We start from the raw sequence: 17,832 nt of genomic DNA, 5'->3' as shown, positions 1-17,832 counted from the left end.
TTGAAATGCACTCACATCAGTCAGTCGTAACAGTGCAACGACACTTCAGGACGAAGTTCAACAAAGATCCACCAACTGCTAACTCCATTCGGCGATGGTATGCGCAGTTTAAAGCTTCTGGATGCCTCTGTAAGGGGAAATCAACGGGTCGGCCTGCAGTGAGCGAAGAAACGGTTGAACGCGTGCGGGCAAGTTTCACGCGTAGCCCGCGGAAGTCGACGAATAAAGCAAGCAGGGAGCTAAACGTACCACAGCCGACAGTTTGGAAAATCTTACGGAAACGGCTAAAACAGAAGCCTTACCGTTTACAATTGCTACAAGCCCTGACACCCGATGACAAAGTCAAACGCTTTGAATTTTCGGCGCGGTTGCAACAGCTCACGGAAGAGGATGCGTTCAGTGCGAAACTTGTTTTCAGTGATGAAGCAACATTTTTTCTTAATGGTGAAGTGAACAGACACAATGTACGAATCTGGGCGGTATAGAATCCTCACGCATTCGTGCAGCAAATTCGCAATTCACCAACAGGAGATTGGAAAACCGATGGATCGGTCGTGGTGGAGATCATGATCAGCAATTCATGTCATGGCCTCCACGCTCTCCCGACTTAGCCCCATGCGATTTCTTTCTGTGGGGTTATGTGAAATATTCAGTGTTTAAACCTCCTCTACCAAGAAACGTGCCAGAACTGCGAGCTCGCATCAATGATGCCTTTGAACTCATTGATGGGGACATGCTGTGCCGAGTGTGGGAGGAACTTGATTATCGGCTTGATGTCTGCCGAATCACTAAAGGGGCACATATCGAACATTTGTGAGTGCCTAAAAAAACTTTTTGAGTTTTTGTATGTGTGTGCAAAGCATTGTGAAAATATCTCAAATAATAAAGTTATTGTAGAGCTATGAAATCGCTTCAATCATTTGTAATAACCCTGTATGTAGATAGAAAGAGGGAATGTGGTCTACGACTGTAGTTGGTAAGACTATGTTAATGGTAGCACAAAGTTTTGGTTCAGGGACAGGAACTCTTCTCGGGATAGGATTTGGTGGTTGTGGGAGAATAGACATGTTGATAAACATGACAGTGACCCAAGGTTGGAAAGAATTGAGAGAAAAATTCGGGTTTGGTCTTCAAGTTAAAACTGATGTAAATATGAAAGACTCTGACGTTGATACCATAGGTGTTATGATATCGTGAGAAAGTTGGTGGTAGTAATTATGTAATAAATTTAGTTGGTATAACCAGTTCCATGTCAGTTTATTATGGAAGGATGGTGAAATGGAAAAGATACAGAGACAGTGACTGTGGGGACAATTTCCTGTAGAATTGTGGGAAGTGCATGGGTAGGATATAACAGATATGTCTGGGTGCTGTAAGTAATTTGGCGTCTGAATTTAGGAAGGATGTGAGATAATGAACCCTTAACCCATCTTTAATATAGTGGGCTAGGGCTATAAATGCTAATATGGGTAAAAATCAACATAGGTTATTAGGTCAGAAAGGGAGAACCTGTCTGAGCTATTTAAAGATAAAATGCACAGTGTTCAGACGCTGGTGCATTAGTGACCCAGAATTAAAAACACTTGACCATCCCAATTTTCCTGCACAGGTATGTGTTCGACAAGCAGACGGAGACCGAGTACATCTGCCGTCCGACATGTAAAGTCGAGTGTAAGAATGGGAAGTGTGTGGCACCCAACACGTGCGCCTGCCTCGAGGGCTACGAGTTGACCACCAGCACCACCTGCAGCCCCATCTGCCAGCACGTGTGCTCACATGGCGACTGTGTGGCGCCGGACACGTGCCGCTGTCACCCGGGCTACCAGCTCGACCTTCAGGATGCAACCAACTCTACGTGTCTGCCCATGTGCCGGTTGGCCTGCATCAATGGCCATTGCACAGCTCCGGACACATGCAGCTGCTTTGATGGCTATGTGGGTCCCATGCCATCCAACAGTAGCCTGGAGTCTAGCAGGTAACATCATCATATGTAAATATATTTCATTGGGTTGGGTTGGAGGTCGACAGTTCCAGTAAAAGATAATCCTACTTCAGAAAATTATTTACTTGTTCCATAGATCATTTGAACGATTCTTTTGTGGAAATGTGTAACGAATCACTTCACAGGATATGTACACATGATTGGTGTTAACTTTAATGAGAACATTAGTTTTTAATCCTCCTCTTTTAGCTGTACTTAAAAACAAAGTTTTTTTTACAGTTTACCAATTTCTTTAGAAATCGGTCCCTGGAATAGAAATGATTTTAGGTTAGATTTAAAATTTGCTTTGTTACCTGTCAGGCACTTTATTTTATTGGACAAATGATCAATGATTTTTGTTCCTCTGTATGTAATGCCTTCGTGAGCCACTGACAGCTTGAGTAATGGGTAATAATTCTCACTTTTCCCCTCTAGCGTTGTTGGTCTGGACATCACCGTTGTTCTCAAATTATTATTACTTATGACTAATTTCATAAGCAAATATACCTGTATGTACTGTGACGCACATTTAAAATGTCTAGCGCCTTGAAGAGGTGCCTAAGTGACGTCTTTACAGGGTGTTACAAAAAGGTACGGCCAAATTTTCAGGAAACATTCCTCAAACACAAATAAAGAAAAGATGTTGTTATGTGGACATGTTAGAGCTCATTTTAGTTTCGTCAGTATGTACTGTACTTCCTCGATTCACCGCCAGTTGGCCCAATTGAAGGAAGGTAATGTTGACTTCGGTGCTTGTGTTGCCATGCGACCCATTGCTCTACAGTACTAGCATCAAGCACATCAGTACGTAGCACCAACAGGTTAGTGTTCATCACGAACGTGTTTACAAATACGGAGATGGTAGATGCCCATTTGATATATGAATTAGCACGGGGCAATAGCCGTGGCGCGGTACGTTTGCATCGAGACAGATTTCCAGAACGAAGGTGTCCCGACAGGAAGACGTTCGAAGCAATTGATCGGCGTCTTAGGGAGCACGGAACATTCCAGCCTATGACTCGCGACTGGGGAAGACCTAGAACGACGAGGACACCTGCAATGGACGAGGCAATTCTTCGTGCAGTTGACGATAACCCTAATGTCAGCGTCAGAGAAGTTGCTGCTGTACATGGTAACGTTGACACGTCACTGTATGGAGAGTGCTACGGGAGAACCAGTTGTTTCCGTACCATGTACAGCGTGAGCAGACACCATCAGCAGCTGATTGGCCTCCACGGGTACACTTCTGCGAATGGTTCATGCAACAATGTGTCAATCCTCATTTCAGTGCAAATGTTCTCTTTATGTATGAGGCTTCATTCCAAAGTGATCAAATTGTAAATTTTCACAATCAACATGTGTGGGCTGACGAGAATCCGCACGCAATTGTGCAATCACGTCATCGACACAGATTTTCTGTGAACGTTTGGGCAGGCATTGTTGGTGATGTCTTGATTGGGCCCAATGTTCTTCCACCTACGCTCAATGGAGCACGTTATCACGATTTCATACGGGATACTCTACCTGTGCTGCTAGAACATGTGCCTTTACAAGTACGACACAACATGTGGTTCATGCACGATGGAGCTCCTGCACATTTCAGTCGAAGTGTTCGTACGCTTCTCAACAACAGATTTGGTGACCGATGGATTGGTAGAGGCGGACCAATTCCATGGCCTCCACGCTCTCCTGACCTCAACCCTCTTGACTTTTATTTATGGGGGCATTTAAAAGCTCTTGTCTACGCAACCCCGGTACCAAATGTAGAGACTCTTCGTGCTCGTATTGTGGACGGCTGTGATACAATACGCCATTCTCCAGGGCTGCATCAGCGCATCAGGGATTCCGTGCGACGGAGGGTGGATGCATGTATCCTCGTTAACGGAGGACATTTTGAACATTTCCTGTAACAAAGTGAAGTCACGCTGGTACGTTCTGTTGCTGTGTGTTTCCATTCCATGAGTAATGTGATTTGAAGACAAGCAATAAAATGAGCTCTAACATGGAAAGTGAGCGTTTCCGGACACATGTCCACATAACATATTTTCTTTCTTTGTGTGTGAGGAATGTCTCCTGAAAGTTTGGCCGTACCTTTTTTAACACCCTGTAGATGAACACCACATATTACTCTTACTGCTGACTTTCGTGCTATCAACAGTTTCTTTCTAACTAGTTGGAGAACCTTTTAATAATTCTTTGGCATTTACAATATCTTCTGTTTCTTTCTCTCTAATGAAATTGATTATAACACTAGCATCATCTGCATAAAGTTCTGATGAAGCTTGTTGAATGTTATGATGAAGGTCAGTCACATATGTAAGAAATAGAGGACCCAAATTGAACCTTATGAGACCCTCTTTGTGGTTTCTTCCGAGGCACTGAAATTTTCTACCCTTCCGACATTGTTTGAATTGTCAGTCGGCAAGACTCAGCACATCCAGGAGCACCTCCAAATATGTCCAACTTGCCTTGGACGAAACGTCAAGGATTGAAGAGTTCCAAGGACCACAGCCATACAACCCAAAAAATTCTCTGCATTGTTTGAATTATTCAGAACAACTTTTTTGTAGTCTGTTTGTTAAATGTGATTCGACACAACTGTGTATAAAACCGTCAGTTCCATAAAACTTGAGTTTTGCTGAGTAACTTGATCTTCATAATCAAACACCTTGGAAGGATCAGAAAAATAGCAACAGGCGATATTTTACTGTTTAAAGCTTGTACTATTTAACAAGTGAATGTACAAATAGTATTTTCAGTTGAGCGACCTATCTGGAATTCAAACTGTGATATGCTAAGTAAATTGTTTCCACATAAGAGTGAGACTACTGTTGAATACATTACTTTTTCGGATATTTTCGAAAAACAAATCAATAAGGAAATTGGAAATAATTACTTAAGTTTGTATTGTCATCTTTCTTATCAATAGGTCTAACAGTTGCATGTTTTAAGCTTTCTGGGAAAATTCCTTGTGCCAGTGATGCATTACATATATCAGTCAGGACATTACCTATTAGGTTGGGAAGTTCAGAATTCTGTTTGAAAGTACACCAACCAGCACATCAGCTTTTGTTTCTTGGAACCTTCAGAATTCTATTAATTTCAATGAAGCGTGTTGGTGATACTTCTGGTTGCTTAAAGTATTATGGAATGACATTATAATACAGTTTTTTGATTCTTTAACTGAACCATTTACTCCTAAGTTAATGTGCATGCCAACATGAGCTCTGAGTTCGACTCATCTCCTAGATCAGGGATAAACAATGGCATAACCATTCTCCTCAAATATGATTTACTTGTCTTTCCTTTGACACCAGGCAATTAACAGCCCTGTCTTTCAACAAAGAGGATACCGATGATGATGATGTTGGATTCGAGGGCATGCAACAACATGGTCATCGGCACCTCTGCTGGATACTGACATGCGTATCATGTGATTAGGACTTGAGTGTAGAAAAATTTTTAAAGTTTTGTTTTTGTCAGGAATCCTGTTCAAGCTGTTACTAAGGACATTTTCGAATAGTGCTGGGGGATTGACTTTTAATGTTTACCAGAACAAATGCTTTGTAGTATCAACAGTTTATCCATCTGCTTTAAATACAAGATCTAAACAAGATTCAATTCTGTATTAGCTTCTAAATACGGAATTACCCATACAAAATCACATTTATATCATATGCCTGTATTCATGCCTTAACAACACTTATATGATTACATATAAGAGTATCTCTGTGGACAATACGAAGAATTATCACCCCCATCACCAATCATATACATTTTTATTTGTATGTATTAGAGGAATATATATATATATATATATATATATATATATATATATATATATATTCGAAGAATTCAACTAAACACATAATCTCTAATGTGGAAAAGAATACTCATGGGGAATGCATTAGTTTTACAGCACAGTTAAGAGCAGAGGGATTGTGCAAGGTTAGTAGTATGTAAGAATTAGGACATGTGCTTCATGCTGTTTACATTTTACCATGTGTATGAATTAGGTACTTTTCTATATTCGACAATCTAGCAGTTAAGGTATAATGTTGATCTTGACACAAATTATCATGACTTGATGCATGTCCTGCAATTAATGTCCTTTTTTTACCTGGTGGTGATCTGCTGTTTGACAGACTGACTGTTTTTAAGATACTGAGGTACAACTATTATGAAAATCATGATTTTCAAAAATATTGATTGGCTGTAATCCATAGTTTCCTTAAAATAATATTGATACTGTGGAATCCATCGTTTTTTGCACTGTTTGGTTGCCAGGTTGCAGTTATAATGTTTCAGTGATGGTAGTGTACACAGGGATGGAGAGGAAAGGATGTATCTTATTCCTATTTGAAACAAATGTATGGTTTCTGTAAATAAGTAACTAGACAACTCTAGGCAATTACCTAGTAGCCTGTAGGTCATTGAGCGACATATCCCACCACTTCAGATATCTTTACAGCAATACCTCCATCAGCCCAGAAGCCAGTGGGGAAGCCTTCGACAACACCTGCCTGCCCATCTGCACCTCTGAATGTCTCAATGCCACGTGTGTGCTGCCTGACACTTGTGAGTGCCTGGATGGCTATGAGCTGGACCCTGAAGACGCCACAAACTCCACGTGTCGTCCAATGTGCGAGGCCACTTGTGTCAACGCCAACTGCACAGCGACCAACACGTGTTCCTGCCTGGAGGGGTTCCAGATGGACCCTAAAGACCCGTCCAACAGTACCTGCAGACCCCTCAGCCAGTCGCTAGCGCTCTGTTCAGAGGAAACATGCCACAGTTCTGGTAAAGTACTACAGTTATTGCTCCTTATATTTGACAAGTGAATTAGATTCGCTGAAATGACATGAATACTTAGGGAATAGCAGAGCACTTATGTGACTGGATTGGAGAGTTAGTAGTAGCAGATAGAACACAGTATGTCGTTATTAATGGAAAGAAATTTTCAGACATGGAAAGGACTTCAGGTGTACTGCAAGGGAGTGTTATCTGTTATAAGGGTGTCCCAGAAATGTTGCAGCCAACTTCTAAGGGAGGTGGGGAACACCAAAGTTTGAGCATTGCACAGCAACCCATGGCCACAAATGTCAGAGTTAAGTGGTAGCAGACGTTGAAGATCGAAAAGGAAAATAGTGATGTGTTAGAAACTTTTATTGGACATAATGAGTATGCTTGGTGTTCAGCATGAAAACAGGTCAAATGTTACAACAGATGCTCAATGTCTGCACAATCGGATACTACGCATACCTGACACCAATAGGGCACTGACTGCTGGACATGCTCAAACACACTGGGAGTTTCTTTGCTTGTAGCAGCTGGGCAGACGATTCTTGTGAGAAATCCATTTTACATGCCACCAGATCAAGATACATGATAGATTTCATAGTTCCTCACAGAAAGAAGCTGAGGCTGCATAAATCCAGTGAGTGGGGGTGGGTGGCAGGGAACTAGTCCACCACAACTAATCCACCGATACAGGAATAACCTGTTCAAATGGTTGTGAAAGAGAGTCCAAAATGGTATGTATCACAAACCTGGTGGGACTGAGATGTATATCTCAAAAAATGGTTCAAATGGCTCTGAGCACTGTGGGGCTCAACTTCTGAGGTCATCAGTCCACTAGAACTTAGAACTACTTAAACCTAACTAACCTAAGGACATCACACACATCCATGCCCGAGGCCAGATTCGAATCTGCGATCGTAGCGGTTGTGTGGTTCCAGACCGTAGCTCCTAGAACCGCTTAGCCACTCCAGCCGGCATGTATATCTCAATGCAAGAATCATCAGCACAGCAGCTCCAATCAAAGAAACTCCTGGAAGGTTTGAGCATGTCTGGTAGTCAATGATCCGTTGGTGTCAGGCATACAAGTTGTCCTGTGGTACAAACTTAGAGCTTCTGTTGTAACATTAGAGACGTATTCATGTCATACACCGTGTGTACTATTATATACAACAAATATTTCAAATGCATCACCCTTTTGTTGAGCGAGAAAACTTTCGTGGTTGCGTTTTCCTCCATCCACTATGCAGTGTCATTTTCTGGGCCAACGATGACCATGGAATTCTTTGCACCTCATATCCAGCACGGTAGCCAGTCCTTTGTGGTGGGGCCGCCATGTGTTCTGTTGGTTGTCGCCCTGTGACTACACAGGGATCGCTTTGCTGGATCCTGCGCTATTAACTCCCCACGTAAGCCAAGGGGTAGATGCCTGTCATCCTGGGGCATCAGACCTCCCGGCAATGGCCATCCTGCCAGGTGGCCTATGCTGCGGCTGGGTGGCGCCCGTGGTGAGGGCCCCTAGTCGGAGTTGGTGGCATCAGAGCAGATGACACGCAATGAAGTGTACCACGCCATCACTTGCTGGTGATCAAACACCAAACAGTCTTTAAGCGTTCCAAGTCTCAGTGCAATGCAAGGAAGTATGATCCTAAATCGTTCCCCTCCCTAGCCACATCATGGGAGGAATGCCAGGCTAAGGATGGCAGCAAACTTTATTCGCCCTGGTACCTTGTATGTACAAGAGCTGATGTGGACTTCTTTGATGAAGCCTCAGCTTTTTGTAGAGCATTTAGAGGACAAGTTTTGGGAGGTGAAGGGATTGTCCAAAATGCGGTCAGGGTCAGTATTGTTAAAAACGGCGTCTTCTGCCAAGTCAAGGGCATTACTTGCCTGTCACAAGCTGTGGGATGTTTCCATTACCATCACACCTCATTAGAGTTTGAATATGGTCCACAGTATTATATTCCACAGGGACTTACTTTTGCAGTCTGACAACAACAAGCTGTTCAGAGTGACAAGGAGTTCATTTCGTCTGGTGCGTCCATCGGGGTCCAAGGGATAATCGGGTTGCTACTGGTGCCTCACCATATGGCAGGATTTTACAGTGAGAAAGAAAAATCATGGAATACAAGACCCTGGACCGACTGACTTACACTGAAGCTAAGAGGAAATTTGAGCACCTAAATCCTGTGGCTATTACCACCTCTTACGCCACCGTGCTGGCCGTGGTGGCCGAGAGGTTCTAGGCGCTTCAGTCCAGAACCGCATGACTGCTACAGTCTCAGGTTCGAATCCTGCCTCGGGCATGGATGTGTGTGATGTCCTTAGGTTAGTTAGGTTTAAGTAGTTCTAAGTTCTAGGGGACTGATGACACCAGGTGTCAAGTCCCATAGTGCTCAGCGCCATTTGAACCATCTTAAGCCACCACTACAAGAACAGTTGTAGCCCCATCAGTTCCATGAATTCCAGCCTTCTCTCAGAGCCAGAAGACTACACCTGCCCCCTTGATGGTGGGGGGCACTTCCCTCCCTGTTGCTCTCACACCACCTACCTCAGGAGAATCACAGAATCGTAAGTCTTCTTCAGCTCCTCTCGCTAGGAAGGGGTCCCTTGGGTCACTGCCTTCCCAGATCTCTGCTAGTGGGAAATATGACACCTGCCAGTGGCTGAAGTGCCCAAAAACAGATGGTCATAGGGCTTCATGATCATCTGCAGCCCCAGAGACTGAATCACTCAAGCCCTCTCAGCCAGAAAAACCCAAGGATCAGAGAGAGAAATCCAGAAAGAAGACCCCCAAGGCCAAGGGAATTGCAGTGGCACCCACACCACCACTGCCTACAAGCTCTGTGTCTGAGGATGAGGTGAAGATTCTGGCATCTGCTGAGGACTTAAATCTCGCCAGACCCTCGCACACATTGGATATAGCCTGTTCAGGAAATAAGTCGGTGGCAGCAGGTGGTCCAGAGGCGTAAACCGCCTCATTGAATGTTTCATGCCTTCCCAGTCTCATGATCAAGTCATGCTCCAGTGGAATTGCACGTTTTTTTCCACCGCCTGTCTGAGCTACGGCAACTGTTAAGCTTTACACCTGCTTTCTGCGGTGCCCTCCAGAAAACCTGGTTCCTAGCAATGCGAACCCCTGCCCTTCGCGGCTATAGGGGATATTATAAGAACTGTAGCGAATATAATAGAGTGTCAGATGGAGTTTGCGTTTATGTCCTGAACCTGTGCCCCTTCAAACTCCTCTTGAAACTGTGGCTGTCAAGATATGGACGACGAAGGAAATGACTGTCTGCGATGTATACCTCTCTCCATATGGTACGGTACCCCTGAACATATTGGCTGCACTGACTGATCAACTCCCTAAATCTTTCCTACTTTTGGGAGATTTTAACGCCCATAACCCCTTGTGGGGTAGCACCACGCTTACTAGCTGTGGCAGAGATGTCGAAAATTTACTGTCCCAATTCCACCTCCACCTCTGCCTCTTAAATACTGGGGCTACCACACATTTTAGTGTGGCTCATGGTAGTTACTTGGCCATCGATTTATCAATTTGTTGGAGAGAACATGATGACCTATGTGGCAGTGACCACTTCCCCATCTTCCTGTCCCTCGTTCTCTAGGCTGGCCCCAGCGAAAGACAGTCCCTTGGTGGTCGCTGGAAGTCGCTGAGGCAATTAAAGAGCGTGGGCGAGCTCTACACCGACATAAGAGGCACCGTTCCCTAGAGCACCTAATAACCTTTAAGCGGCTCCGTGCCTGAGTTCGCCTGCTTATAAAACGACGGAAGCAGGAGTGTTGGGAGAGGTATGAGTCGACCATTGGGTGCCATACGCCACCTTCCCAAATCTGGACGAAGATCAGACATATTTTTGGGTACCAGACCCCAACAGGTGTCCCTGGCGCTAACATCAATGGCATCTCTCCACCGAGGCAAACGCGATTGCTGAGCACTTTGCTGAGCACTATGATCTAGCCTCTGTGTCGAAGAACTACCCCCCAGCCTTTCGCACCCTCAAATGGCGGATGGAGAGGAATGTCCTCTCGTTCATTATACACCGCAGTGAACTCTATAACGCCCCATTACAGAGTGGGAGACCCTCAGTGCAATTGCACACTGCCCTGACACAGCTTCTAGGCAAGATCCGATCCACACTCAGATGATTAAACATCTCTCGTCTGACTACAGGTGATATGTCCTTGTTTTCATCAACTGGATCTGGTGTGATGGCGTCTTTCCATCGCAATGGCAGGAGAGCACCATCATTCTGGTGCTAAAACATGGTAAAAATCCGCTTGATGTGGATAGCTATCGGACCATCAGCCACAACAACTTTCTCTGTAAACTGCTGAAATGTATGGTGTGTCAGTGGTTGGGCTGGATCCTGGAGTCACGTGGCCTACTGGCTCCATGTCTGCGCAGCTTCTGGCCAGGTTTGCTCTACCACTGATATCGTTGCCACATTGTAGGAGTGGGGTCTCTGGGGACTGCTCCCGATTTTTATCCAAAACTTCCTGCTGTTCCATACTTTCCGTGTACGAGTTGGAGCTATCCATAGTTGCCCCCGTATTCAGGAGAATGGCTTTCTGTGGGGCTCTGTATTGAGTGTATCTCTATTTTAAGTGGCTATTAATGGCCTAGCAGCAGCTGTAGGGCCGTCGGTCTCCCTTCTCTGTATGTGGATTTCTGCATTCTGTATCGCTCCTCCAGTACTGGTATTGTTGAGCGGTGCCTACATGGAGCCATTCACAAGTCGTAGTCATGGGCTCTAGCCCACAGCCTCCAGTTCTCAACCACAATGTCGCATGTCATGCACTTCTGTCGGCGTCGTACCATTCATCCAGAACCTGAATTTTAATGACGATTCGCTCACTGTAGTTCAGACATATCGATTATTAGGACTGGTTTTCAACTCCCGATTGACTTGGCTATGCCGGCCAGTGTGGCCGTGCGGTTCTAGGCGCTTCAGTCTGGAACCGCGTGACCACTACGGTCGCAGGTTCGAATCCTGCTTCGGGCATGGATGTTTGTGAAGTCCTTAGTTTAGTTAGGTTTAAGTAGTTCTAAGTTCTAGGGGACTGATGACCACCGATGTTAAGTCCCATAGTGCTCAGAGCCTTTGTACCTTTGACTTGGCTATGTCACCTTCGTGAGCTTAAGCGAGAGTGCTGAAAATGCCTCAATGCTCTCCGCTACCTGAGCAACACCAACTGAGGTCCAGATCGCTCTACGCTGCTGCAGCTCTACATAGCCCTTGTTCAATCCCACCTTGACTATGAGAGTCTGGTTTACGGTTCGGCGGCACCCTCAGCGTTGCCTTTACTCGACCCAGTGCACCACTGTAGCGTTCGCCTAGTGACAGAACTTTTAGAACGAGTCCGGTGACCAGTGTCCTGGTGGAAGCTGGAGTCCCTCCATTGCAGATACGACGTGTACAACTGCTCGCCAGTTATGATGTACACATTTGTAGTTCTCCTGAGCATCCCAATTACAGTCTTTTCCCACCCGCAGCAGTTCATCTCCTGCATCGGTGCCGGCCGCGGTGGTCTAGCGGTTCTAGGCGCGCAGTCCGGAACCCCGCGACTGCTACGGTCGCAGGTTCGAATCCTGCCTCGGGCATGGATGTGTGTGATGTCCTTAGGTTAGTTAGGTTTAAGTAGTTCTAAGTTCTAGGGGACTGATGACCACAGATGTTAAGTCCCAGAGTGCTCAGAACCATTTGAACCTGCATCGGTGGTCCAGGTTAGGGTTCATGAATGTGGTTTGCGTGTGATCCCTTCTCTTTGAACTGGAGTCTATCACTTTACCACCCCTGCTTGAGGTCCATTCACGTACAGCTCCATAGTGTACATGTCGGCCGAAGCTTCGTCTTTTGCATGGCCCTAAGGACCCTGTTAACCCTGCTGCTCTCCACTGTCACTTCCTCTCGATGCTTGACGTGTTCCGGGGCTCTGAAGTAGTTTACACCGACGGCTCGATGTTGGCTTCGCCTATGTCCACAGAGGCCACATTGAACAGAATTCCTTGCCCGGTAGCTGCAGTGTATTCACTGCAGAGCTTGTGGCCATATCTCGTGCACTCCAGTACATCCGTTCCTGTTCTGGTGAGTCGTTTTTTCCCTGACCAGCTTAAAAGTTATCGACCAACACTATCCACGCCATCCTTTGGTAGCGAACATCCAGGAGTCCATTTATGCCCCGGAACATTCCAGTCCTTCAGTGGTGGTTGTGTGGACCCCAAGATACGTCGGAATTCCAGGCAACGAACTTGCTGACAGGCTTGGCAAACAGGCTATGCGGAAACTGCTCCTGGGCATCTCTGGAACTGACCTGTGTTCCGTCTTACGCCGCAAGGTTTTTCGACTTTGGGATTCGGAGTGGCATAACAGTATGCATAACAAACTTGTATCATTAAGGAGACTGCGAATGTGTGGAAGTCTTCCCTGTGGGCTTCTCGCAGGGAATCAGTTGTCCCTTGCCACCTCTGCAGTGGCCGCATGTGGCTCACACATGGTTACCTACTCCGTCACGAGGACCCACTTCAGTGTTGCTGTGACTCCCAAATGAGAGTCAGCCACCTCTTGCTGGACTGCCCACTTTTAGCCACTTTGCGGTGGATATCTAACTTCCCCAGCACCCTACCTTCGGTGTTGGGTGACAATGCCTCAACAGCAGCTTTAGTTTACGTTTTACTCCTGTGGGTTGGTTTTATCATTTGATCTGAGTTTTATTGCATGGTCTTTGTCCCTTTCTGTACTCCACCCTAGGGCTTTTAGCGTGGAGGTTTTAATGTGTTCCAGAGTGGCTGGCTTCTCCTTTTTTTATTCTCATGGTCAGCCAGCCATGATAATCTGCTTTCTTGTTTTTAACCTCTTCTCCCTGTTTGTCGGGTCTCTCTGTCGTTTTCTTGTACTGTTTTGTCCATTGTAGGATTTGTTGTCCTTCTATCGTTCTTCTGGTTCCTTCTTTCTCCTGTTATTGCGCCGTAGGTCTTTGTTTTCTTCTTTCCCTTAGGTAATTGTTCCACTGAGAAGAAGGGACCAATGACCTCGCAGTTTGGTCCCTTCCCTCCCCCCCTGTTTAAACCAACCAAGAATTAGCAGCTTTAACTCAGTTAATACTAGGCAAATATCCAACCTGCATTTGGATCGCACTTCCTTGACTATTGTGCAGCAAGGTCTGCGGTACACTGCTGGATCCATTTTCAATAACCTACCACAAGAAGTCAAAAATCTTAGCAGTAATCGACGGGCTTTCAAATCGAATTTGTAGAGTTTCCTTGTGGGTCATTCCTTCTGTTCTGTCGAGGAGTTTGGCTGATTCCTTTGTTACATCGTTGTTTGCATTTACATAAACTTATAGCTTCTCTTTTTTTTTTTGATTCATAAATATTTTATTGTGTGTGTGATTACTTTTATATTGTAATTTCATGTACTTACACGCTCCATGACCTTCGAGATTTGCTCCTCAATTTGGTCCTGCAGAACTAGACGTGTAAAATAAGGACTTCCTTCACAGTATAGACGATGAAAAAGTGCTCGTAGATCTTAATGTATGCATTTTGAAGCCCATATTTACTAGTCCTTCTTCCTTGTTTTGGCGTAAGGAACCCGTCCCCAAAATTTTAAAATGTCATTCTGAAACACAGTTATATTCTTGTAGTGACAGGCATTCTGTTGTTAGAATGCAGTAGGTACAATTACCGATGAGCAACTGTCATTTTTCGTCTCAGGGAATAGTCACTGGCGGCCGGCGTGGCCGAGCGGTTCTAGGCGTTTTAGCCTGCAACCGCACGACCGCTACGGTCGCAGGTTCGAATCCTGCGTCGGGAATGGCTGTGTGTGATGTCCTTAGGTTAGCTAAGCAAACTATTTTTCGTGTCTAACTATCACTTACTTCAGATGCTGGTCGAATAGTAAAAATGGCAGCATGAAATCTCTGAACAGGGTCCTGAAAGTGGGCTTTCCACGGCAGTTTACTATCAATCTGAACACCAAGAAATTTGAACTGTTAAATTTCACTAATCGTATGCCCATTATGTGAAATTAAAACTTCAGATTTTGTTGAACTGTGTTTATAAAATATAAAAACTGAGTCTTACTGTGATTTAGCGTTAATTTATTTTCTACAAGCCATGAACTTATCTCATGGAATGTGTTATTTGAAAGAGTGCCAATGTTGCACTCAGTATCCATTACTACGAAGCTAGTGTCATCAGCAAACAGAAATATTTTAGAAGCACTTTTGCGAAATATGAGAATTTGTGACAATTTCTCCTCCAAGCTAATTAAAAGAAATTAAGAATCTTTGTCTTAAAAAGATGAGAAGTTTATTTCATCAAAACATGGCGGAAGAGCCATAGATTTCACCAGAAAGAAGGTAATGTTTCATTTTTTAACCTTACTTCTAATTATGAACACATGTGAAAGATATGAGGTGACTGTAGTGATCTGCTTACTGCAACTGAAAACACACGAGTACTGCCCACATAATACGTGAGCATTTGTACATAACATGCAAAGAACTGCTTACTGTTACTGTGAGATTTTTCACGTGTTAGCAATGTAGTATCGTACCATTTGTGTCATGATGTAATGAATCTTCATACTGTGCCATGCAAAATAAACAAATACTTATCACTGACTAGATCACGGGGTCTCTTGTTCAATTGCCCATGGTTTGTCGAGGGACTGGCAGAGTTGAATCAGCATTAACTGACGGACCCATATCTGTCTTCCAGGGTCAGTTCGACTCAACACTAAGGATGGGAAAAACCAACCGGTTAAAACAGAAACTGCTTTTTTCATTCCGAATAACCGCTAGCTTTCGGTATTTTCTTTACTAATAACCGGATGTATGAGTAAAACTGATGTATCATTTTGTCATTGCAGTGGTGTTAACATTTTTGATTTTTAAATAACTTTTTTTAAGCGACTCATGTTTGTTCATAAAATTTCCATTGCTTTCAGATCAATATTGCGTTATTGTAGACTATGGAAAAAGCAGTCAGAGCTATTTTAATAACAACACTGATAGTTATTAACAATGAGTGACAAAAGCATAGCATTGCTGTGTCAATAATGCACCTGTTGTCATTCACTACACCTTCGGTTTTTGGGAACATAGTTGAAGGTGTATGGTAGACCTGTCATTTCCAGCTGCAAAACATTCATTGTTGGCGGGAACTTTGGTGGCTTCTGATTTACTGGTATTATCTTTGAATAATACCGTTTCTGATGAAAGGAGTCGACCAACAGATCAGTTCATCATAGAGTATTTATGGACAGATTGGACAGTAAGTATTGACATTTTAACTATTGTCAAGCATTTGTTGTTGTTAAACCTATTTTGTCAACTGTTCATTTGTATTTTTTAAAGAGTGTTTTTAGTTTAATCTTCAAAGACTCAATTACATTCACATTCCTGTTAAACGGTAAATAAAATTATTTGGTTATGAAACTGGTTTTCATTCGAAATAGTTAAAGAAGAACGCTACAAATTTTACACGGAAGCTTATCATTTATCTGACATTTCTGCGAAATAATGAAGTAAAAAAGGAAATTAGGGCAATGATAATAAACTGAAAACTTAAAAATTCATTAATCATATGTAATGAAAATAGAAAGTAGACGGTCTACAAAGTACGCCTTTACGTGTTTGTGGTCCTTGAACACGGGCAACATAGCAAGAAAAATAGTTTTCTCCAACCTCAGTTTTCACCCTTTAACACTGACTGTTCATGTTGTCCAAATAGTTGTATTATCTCCGATTATAGCATAATTTTTTAGAGGAGTTTAAAAAAACTAGAATAAATAGGATAATACTTGTGATTTTTTTGTAGGATACTTCCCAAAAAAAGCAGCGAACAGTTATGCACAAAGTTTTCTTTTATTCATCTGTTTCAATTGATAGTTTCATTATATATATCTTGAAACATGTAATGCAAAAGCCCTAGGGACTCTCAGAATTTTTCAATCTTCGTTTGATGCTATGTTTGTTTCTGGATATAACAGAAATAAAAAACCTGTTATTTTGAGCGGTTATAACAGTCATTTTAAACTGGAGATGAAAAAAAAAACGATATGACCAAAACCAATTCTTTCAGGAACAACCGCCATCCATAATTGGAGCCCCTGCTGCTGCCATGGTTAGCCATTCTGTGTATTGAATTTCGCATCCTCTGTACTCTGTAGATGACCTACAAATTTTCATGTATTTGTCCTACTGTACTGTATTCGAATAAAAAGTAAAATTCGTTACTTTTTACCATTCCTACCGTTGCAATTTCAGTTGGCAGCAATGTACATAATTTTTTGTTGCCGACAGCAGGAACATCTCTACCAGTGGCAGCCGCTGCTGGGCTCGGGGTAGTGGTCCTACTGGCGCTGACGTCGACTGTGGTTGTGGTCGTGTGGTGGAAGAAGAGGCGGAGTGGCAAGGGCCTTCTCGAACAAGGTAGGCTCACAGTCAATGACAAACACTATGCGAAAAAAAATTGCAATTTGTTGACAAATGAAGGAGTATTTTTTGGACACAACCCAGGATACATTACTACAGTTTCTCGAGTCAACCTCGGATCTGTTTCTGAAATTACTGAAAAGTCTTATAAGTCTATTGAAACACTAGAATTTTCTCCACAGATTCATCCACGAATATGTTTGACACATATACTGAACACACCTCCTCCTTTCTCTCTTTATGTCCACCTCAGCCTCTCATCTCTATCTGTCTGTCTGTCTCCACTTCCCAATCTCACTGTCTCATCTTCCTTCCCCCTCTTTTTGTCCATTTCCTTCACCCCTCCCTGGCCACATCTTCATCCTCCATCTCTCTGACCACATGCTCCTCCAAATCTCTCTTTCTAACTGCCCTTCTCCACCTGCCCACTACTCCTCTAAACCTTCCACCTGCATAATGTATCTCTCTTTGTCTCTGTCTCTGTCTCTCTTTGTCTATCTCTGTCTCTCCCTCCCTCCTCTTGCTGGTCATTTCCTCCTCCCCCTCACTTGGTCTGTCCTCTCCTATATCCACCTCAGCCTATCCACAGCCAT

The 17,832-nt window shown here is 43.8% G+C and overlaps 1 protein-coding gene across 2 annotated transcripts in view; it reads left to right on the top strand.

Annotated features, from left to right (window-relative positions):
* LOC124718897 (multiple epidermal growth factor-like domains protein 10) overlaps positions 1 to 17,832 on the top strand; it is a 166,116-nt gene that overhangs the window by 116,127 nt on the left and 32,157 nt on the right. Inside the window, exons 6-8 of one of the 2 annotated variants that reach the window (XM_047244545.1) lie at positions 1,610 to 1,975; positions 6,453 to 6,781; positions 17,111 to 17,236. In XM_047244545.1, the coding sequence (XP_047100501.1) occupies positions 1,610 to 1,975; positions 6,453 to 6,781; positions 17,111 to 17,236 (821 nt within the window). Of the gene's footprint in view, positions 1 to 1,609; positions 1,976 to 6,452; positions 6,782 to 17,107; positions 17,237 to 17,832 lie in introns of both variants that reach the window. The other variant, XM_047244544.1, reaches the window with a different exon arrangement.

The sequence above is a fragment of the Schistocerca piceifrons genome, chromosome 10 (assembly GCF_021461385.2).
Source record: "Schistocerca piceifrons isolate TAMUIC-IGC-003096 chromosome 10, iqSchPice1.1, whole genome shotgun sequence".
Taxonomy (NCBI): domain Eukaryota; kingdom Metazoa; phylum Arthropoda; class Insecta; order Orthoptera; family Acrididae; genus Schistocerca; species Schistocerca piceifrons.
The sequence above is the reverse complement of the archived record's forward strand: the minus strand, read 5'-3'. Positions and strand labels throughout refer to the sequence as shown.